The sequence below is a fragment of the Citrus clementina genome, unplaced genomic scaffold, assembly GCF_000493195.1.
Source record: "Citrus clementina cultivar Clemenules unplaced genomic scaffold, Citrus_clementina_v1.0 scaffold_4, whole genome shotgun sequence".
NCBI classification, from domain to species: domain Eukaryota; kingdom Viridiplantae; phylum Streptophyta; class Magnoliopsida; order Sapindales; family Rutaceae; genus Citrus; species Citrus x clementina.
The window spans coordinates 24,994,941-25,002,276 of record NW_006262274.1 but is presented as its reverse complement, the minus strand read 5'-3'; the positions used below and the strand labels follow the sequence as shown (position 1 = coordinate 25,002,276).

Sequence of the window (7,336 nt, the reverse complement as noted above, 5' to 3'; positions counted from 1 at the left end):
TATTGAATTTTAAGAGGTTTATTATATTTTTCTTTGTTAAAGGTAGCAACCAGGCTGTATCCACTTTTGTTTTCCTCCTTTTCTATTTCTTCTATCTCTTCTATTTTTTCATTATCTAATAACTCTTCTTTATTCTGATTCATTTTTAGATTCTTCAGCCATATAGACTTCCTCTCCTATATAGTCAGATAAGTTATTTATTTCTTCCAAGTCACTTTCTATATCTTCAAAATCTTCTTTTAAGAGTTTAACTTTTTTCTTTCTTGTACAATCTGTACTTATATGCCCTATTTCTCCACAATTCCCACATTTACATTTGGACTTATTTAATATTTTTCTCTGGTTTTTATATTTTCTTTTATAATATTTTCTTCCTGATTTTTTATATTTTTTCTTAAAATTATTATATTTTTTATATCTCTTTTCTTTATTATAATTTTTCCTGCGTCTTTTATGGGGTACATAACATCCCCATTGGGTAGGCATTTCTGTCTTTTCACAACATATTTTTGTTATATTTTTACTCTTTTTTATTAAACTTCTTTGGATACAAATTTCATTTAATCTTGTATTTAAAAATCTGATCCTAGATCCTAATGTATCTGGGATTCTACTATCACTTTTATTATTATATTTCTCATATTCATTTATGAAATATCCATTCCATGGATAAGGTAATTTAGAATAATACAAATTTTTATAAATGTTCTGGTCTTCATGACTCATGAATTGTGTATAATAATATTTACTAAATTCACATGTATATTCTTTTACAAAACACATATTACAGATTGTCAGGTTTATTAATTTCATTCTAGCGTTTAATTTATCATATTTTGCTTCATTTTCTGTATTTTGTAACCAATCTTCTCCTAAGAATTCACTAGCAATATATTCGATTATTCTTTCTATTCCTAATCCTTTATCTTTCCCTAATGCTATTTTGGTTGAGTCTTTTATTAATTTTTGTGTATCGTCACTTAATCCTTTCCACCAATTAAATACATTTCCTGTAAAACTTGCAATTAGAATATCTGTTAATATATTTATTTTTTCTTCTTCAGTATCTACATTCCAATCATCTTTGGATCCATTGAATATAAAAAATAATTTCATTTGCATTCCCCATTCTACTAAAGCTTTTCGGGGGTCTATTTTACAATCTAAGTCTAAAAATGTACCTGCATTGCTTATTGGCATCAAATGGTCATTATTAGGTTGGTAATCTTTTTTCCAAGGGGTATTTTTAACGGGCGGATAGTATTCATAAAAAGGTCTATTTTTCTTTTTATTTGTTTCATATCTATGGCTAGGTTCTCCAATATCAGGTTTTAATTCTGGACCTCCAGCGACATTCATTCTTAATTGATATTCTTTTTCAAATTCTTCTAAATCACTTAGGTTAATATCACTAAATTTTTCTGTTAATTCTTCTAATGTATTTTCCATTATTCTGTGTCACTAGGTGTATTTTCTTTTATCTCTAATTTTTCCTTTCCCTTTTCTTCCCTTTTTAATTCTGCTTTTAATTTTTCTGATTCCTCTAATATTTTTGGATACTGGGTTTTTATAAACCAGTCATTATAACTTCCTGGTTGAGGTTTTGTCATATGTTTTTCAATGCTTGTCCCTATTATTCCTGATTTTATTATTTCAAGTTTCTCAACTTTTTTATTTTTCTTTTGGCTTATCTGAATTGTTGATAATTCTATTTTTATCTTTCCTATTTCCTGTTTAATTTCTCTCATTTCCTCTTTAAATTTTAAAAATATTTCTTTTAATTCGATTAATGTAGTTTCTATTAAATGTAGGAGTGTTAACAGATATTTTTACTTTTGAGTGTACGTTACATCCAACGTAACATAGGGTTAGCCTTTACAAAATATGTTTTCGAAAAAAGCGGCAACCGTTTTTCTTTTTTTGCCAAAAGAAAGAAATTTTAGCGCTTTCCACGCAAACTGCGAGAAACAGCCTCGTAAAATTATTCTGATTCTCGTGCTTTTGCTTTTATTGTTTCAGATCGGGTATATTGCGAGAATGTCGAAGGCTGGAGCTTTGGATTTGGCTTCTGGGGTGGGCGGAAAGATTGATAAAACCGAAGTGCTCTCCGCCGTCGAAAAGTATCATTACTTTCCCCTTAAGCTCACCGTTTCTTTTTCTTTTTTAAATTGTTTTTAATAAATTATACTTTCAAATTTGAAATTTCTCAGATATTTATCATTTCCCTACTCCACGTTCTATCGTTAAATCCCGTGCTGAGTGTGATTTGGTTAGTTTGAGGTTTTGTTTTAATAAGTAAATAATATCAGTGATTTTCTTATTGTTTATTGTTTATTATTTATTTATTTTTTATTATTATCATTATTATTATTTTGCTCAAAGAATTATTGCAATTGGGGATCTGAGTAATGGATGGATCTATGAAGAATGACGCTTGTGAATTAATTGAATTTAGACTGTGGTCCCAGCATGTTCACTGATTGAGTACTATGTCAATTCTTCTGCCTACCGTCTATTACTTGAATGCCATATTGTCTCGAATAAAAACATTTAATGTAACAAACACAAAACGGTGTGTTTGGAGCGTTTGAGAATTCTGATGAATGGTACCTGTAAATTTGTGATAGTTTCTGGCTTAACTTTTATGTTTTAATGAGTGAACTGTCAGTTCATGTGTGTTGGCCACAGTATTAAACCCTCTGCTTGTTTTGAAGCTGGTTTTGAACATGATATGAAAATGTGGGAATTTTGAAAGCACTAATTTCCTGATGGAGGTTTGAAGCTTGTTTTCAAGCTTGGTTTTGCTTGCCCATTTCAATATAAATTAACTCTTATTTTTTCCAGTTATTTTATACCTCAAGTGGTATAAATTATTTTGGACTAAACGAGAGAGAGCCAATTTTGATGGAATGTTTTGTTCCTTGTGGAAACGAAAATTCCTAAGAGAAAAATAAAAGGAAGTGGTTAAGGATCTATTTATTTCCATTTTTAGGCATTGAAGCAATATACTGTGATGCCACAAAAAACACATAATTATGCTTATGACCAATCAGCAAGATGCATGACTGGTGTTTCTGTACTTCCTGGGCATTCCTGAATGTCTAAAGCTCTTTTTAGTTTCAGCCATTGAAAGTCTGAGCTCAATTTTGCAGGTATGAGAAGTATCATGTCTGTTATGGAGGTGAAGAGGAAGAGAGAAAAGCTAACTACGCTGACATGGTAAGAAAAGTTCAATATATCTCCCTAAATTACATTTAATATAACTTACAGCCAAGCAAAATTCGTCCACTTGCCCACCTGGCCTCACCACTCTGTTTCTTGTTTTTGCACTAACAAAGCCTGGTTGTAAGTTACAATAATTATAACTTAGGAAAATCCTTAAAATTATCCAACTTAAAAGAATAAGATACCTGCCATTCAGCTTAATGTTTCTGTGCTCTTCCATAGTATCTTTATTTCTTTATATGGTGTGTCTCTGATTTTGTCTAAATATTTTTCAATTGGCATCACGTGGTTTGAGATTTTGGTTTAAAACATTTTACTTTATCAACATGTTCAGGGTTTATCTAGCTGTAAATGTGTTCCTAGAATTTACTTTCCTTTGAAATGCCTGTCCATGCAGCAACATCTAATTGTCTGATTTTGGATTTCAGGTTAATAAATATTATGATCTTGTTACCAGCTTTTATGAGTTTGGCTGGGGGGAGTCATTCCATTTTGCACCAAGGTAACCATTTATTCTTGTCTGGGGTTCATCCTCAAGTGACATATGACTTTGGTCATGCTGTTGATATCATGAGTGTAAATACTTTGATTGCTTCAGATGGAAAGGAGAGTCTCTTCGGGAGAGTATCAAGCGACATGAGCACTTCCTTGCTTTGCAACTTGGCCTTAAATCTGGGCAGAAGGTTATTGCACTTCTGAAGAGCACAGAAATATTGTATATCAAAATTCAAAATTTTTGCATTCACTTTGATTGTGACGTCGGCTTACTGGTGTTGAAATAGGTTTTGGATGTTGGATGTGGAATTGGTGGACCCTTGAGAGAAATTGCTCAATTCAGGTAGGGACATCCATGCTTGACCTTTCTTTTGTCGTGAAACATTATGGGGTAAACTGGCGTGCAACGAACGTACGCTGATTATGTTGTCATTTGCTGCAGCTCAACATCAGTTACTGGGTTGAACAACAATGAGTATCAGATAACAAGAGGAAAGGTACATATGTTCTCCGTGTGATTATCATACGTTTGTTTTTTAGCATCTATTTGTATCATGTAACAAATCCCTATTGCTTATAGCCTTTTTTTCTCTCTTTCATAATTTTTTAAACTGTTGAAATATCTTGTGATGTAAGAAGATGATGTTGCACTACAGGAATTAAACCGCTTTGCACGAGTGGACAAGACCTGCAACTTTGTAAAGGTTCGTAGTATTCTTCGGCGACCCTCCTACTTTTATTGTTACTATTTTAGTGCATCTGCCTTTTTGTTTCTTTATTCTATTACACCAAAATTTCAATACTTGTACAAAAAGTATTTCATATGATAGAATGGTTTATCCTTCACCATGGTGGACTTCATGATTGTTTCTTTTTCTTAACAAGGCAGGCTGACTTCATGAAAATGCCATTTCCTGACAATAGTTTTGATGCTGTGTATGCAATTGAAGCAACCTGTCATGCTCCAGATGCAGTATGTCAATTTAAAATCCTCTATCCAACTTTATTTCCTTTTGCATAGGTGGAAAACATGAGATTCATCAGTATGTGCGCGCGCACGCATTTCCCTCTGATTGGTCTTATCTTTGTTTATGTTCTGGACAGTATGGATGCTACAAAGAGATTTACAGAGTATTAAAGCCTGGCCAATATTTTGCTGCATATGAATGGTGCATGACTGATGCGTTTGATCCAAACAATCAAGAACATAAAAAAATTAAGGTTATTTATCTCAGAAGGATAAAGAAAAATGTGCTGGTTACTCTGTACGTGTGGCTTGATTAATATGATTGTAATGTATAAAATTCCATTGGCGCAGGCGGAAATCGAGATTGGTGATGGGCTTCCAGACATCAGGTCGACTAGAAAATGCTTGGAAGCTCTGAAACAAGCTGGTTTTGAGGCAAGTTGCAAATTATTCCCTTAAAAGAAAAAATGATTCATTTTTAACATCTTTCTGTTAAAAGAATGTCTGGTTGATGCTCGGGGGAATGAAAATGTGGGCTGCATAATGAAAATTTATTTATTTATTTATTTATTTTGTGAAGGTGATATGGGAGAAAGATCTTGCTGTAGACTCACCTCTCCCATGGTACTTGCCTTTGGATACATCTCACTTTTCACTGAGTAGCTTCCGCCTAACATCAGTTGGACGTTTTGTGACTAGAAATATGGTAATGATTGTTAAACTATTAACTTATTCTTGTGTTGTTATTTCTTAAGAAACCAATTTCTCCAAAAAAATCGGTTGAAATTAAGAAACATTTTCATTGTTTATTCTGCTAGTTGCAAACGATTGTTCACATTTCACTAAATGATTTTTCCTCCTGTAGGTGAAAGCCCTAGAATTTGTGGGACTAGCCCCAAAGGGAAGTCAAAGGGTTCAAGATTTTCTGGAGAAGGCAGCAGAAGGATTGGCTGCAGGCGGGAGGTCAGTTTCCATTTTGATATATACCATTAATCCATTATTCTTCTTACATCTCATAGTAACCTCTCATCAGATGAAAGTCATGTGCTGGTTATCCCAAAAGGATAGCCTAGTTGGTTGACCTCTTGTTCAAGTACAAGGGGTTCATTTAAATTGATGGTGGGGAGGGGTGGGGTAGGGTGAAACCAGAATAATGTTCTCTCCTTACATTAGCAGCTCAGGGCCACATGTAAATGAGACAAAGGTACCATTAGGTGGGATATGTCAACCTTAAATTCATCTAGTCTAAGCCATAATTGTAACAGCCGGTGATAGACTACCTGTCTGCAGGCATAGATTACTATGATTAGGATACATGGATCGTCTTGTAGGAACTGAATCATGGCCTTAATTATTCATTTCATGGCCCGAAACTGAACATGTGTTGGATGCTGACACTATGATATAACTTTCTGCTTTCAGGAAAGAGATTTTCACGCCAATGTACTTCTTTTTGGCCAGCAAGCCACAACATGGCTGATCTGTAAAATGAGTAGCTTCAGTTGCGAATCTTGGGCGGAGGACTTAGTTTCGAGCAATTTCTATTATCTATTTTCTTAATTTAATATGTTTATGTTTTATCACCCCTGGAGTCATTTTGTGCCATTTGATTTGTTTTTTGTTATTTCCTTTTTGTTTAGTTCTAGGTCTTGACCAGTTCTGTCTTTTTCCTTCTATACCTTCTCAAACATGGAGACATTTGTACTTTTAACAAAATATGTTGCGAACTTCTTCCGACAAACGTAATATTTCTATTCCCCTTTTCTAGCAAACATTCAACGATAATAACGTTAGGAAGTCGATGAATAGGTGATTGTGAACGGTTTGGGTGACTGTTAAAACTTTACATTTCCGAATGTTGATTTCATGATTTTCGTGGGACTTACGCAATGCGCCAACGACTAGATAGGTTCGCCTCATTGAATTTTTTGCCTAAGAGCACCGGCTTTCAGAGAAATTACATAAGATGCCATAAAAAAACAGTAATATCCGATCTGGTCTAAGCATTTTAATTTTTAACACATTAATGATCTTTTAATACGGTATGATTTTTTTTCCCCTACTCTATTGATTGTCTTTAGGGAAAATTGAAATCACAAAAACTCAGAAATTTATTTAAACTAAATAATGAAAATATAATTATGTTAATGATCTGCGCCTCTAACTCATAATTCATGTAGAAATTTGGTGAACCTTTTAAGCAGCCAAGATCCAGCTTTGATTGGTTATTCCAACTAATTAATTCTGTCTTTTCTCCCATTTACTCTGATTAAGACATTTCTTAATCTTATTTCCTCCGAAAAAATGACCCAGAAAAAAAAAAAAGAACCGTGAAGAAATATAGGAGAATTCATTAACTTTTTTAATTCATAAGAATCACTAGTGCGAAGACAGAACAATGACAACATGAATAAAAGCAAAAGAACCGACAACGCCCTTCGGAGAAAAAAAATGAAAAACTTTCTGCTCAATATTAATTTCAATTTCGTATATCAAACAGAAAAAAGAATAAAATCTTTAGTATCGATCCCCATTTTCATATTGGATTCCGAACCACCAAACACCACCACCCGGCTGCTCACATCCCCGGTAGCGAAGCCGGCGACGTCTTGGTGGTCGTAGTGTTGGTCGTCATGATTCGCCGGAGGA

At 33.6% G+C, this 7,336-nt stretch overlaps 1 protein-coding gene across 2 annotated transcripts; it reads left to right on the top strand.

The window, feature by feature from the left end:
• The first annotated feature begins 1,841 nt into the window (after positions 1-1,841).
• On the top strand, positions 1,842-6,459 carry LOC18043805 (cycloartenol-C-24-methyltransferase). Of its 2 annotated transcripts, XM_024186809.1 has the most exons (14): positions 1,842-1,867; positions 2,020-2,120; positions 3,153-3,219; positions 3,654-3,727; positions 3,824-3,908; positions 4,008-4,063; positions 4,163-4,217; positions 4,377-4,424; positions 4,610-4,693; positions 4,825-4,941; positions 5,039-5,122; positions 5,268-5,393; positions 5,553-5,650; positions 6,110-6,459. In XM_024186809.1, the coding sequence occupies exons 2-14, from the start codon at positions 2,038-2,040 to the stop codon at positions 6,165-6,167; spliced, it is 1,035 nt and encodes a 344-aa protein (XP_024042577.1). In that variant the 5' UTR covers positions 1,842-1,867; positions 2,020-2,037; the 3' UTR covers positions 6,168-6,459. The 2 variants fall into 2 exon arrangements, with proteins under 2 accessions (XP_024042577.1, XP_006438969.2); XM_006438906.2 differs by lacking the exon at positions 1,842-1,867 and having other exon boundaries at positions 1,908-2,120.
• The last annotated feature ends 877 nt before the right edge of the window (positions 6,460-7,336 follow it).

Coding starts and splice junctions, on each gene's coding strand:
- LOC18043805 (XM_024186809.1), top strand. CDS start 2,038: ATGTCGAAGGCTGGAGCTTTGGATTTGGCTTCTGGGGTGGGCGGAAAG. Junction 4,064..4,162: donor AGAGAAATTGCTCAATTCAG/GTAGGGACATCC, acceptor CATTTGCTGCAG/CTCAACATCAGTTACTGGGT. Junction 4,942..5,038: donor AAGAACATAAAAAAATTAAG/GTTATTTATCTC, acceptor CCATTGGCGCAG/GCGGAAATCGAGATTGGTGA.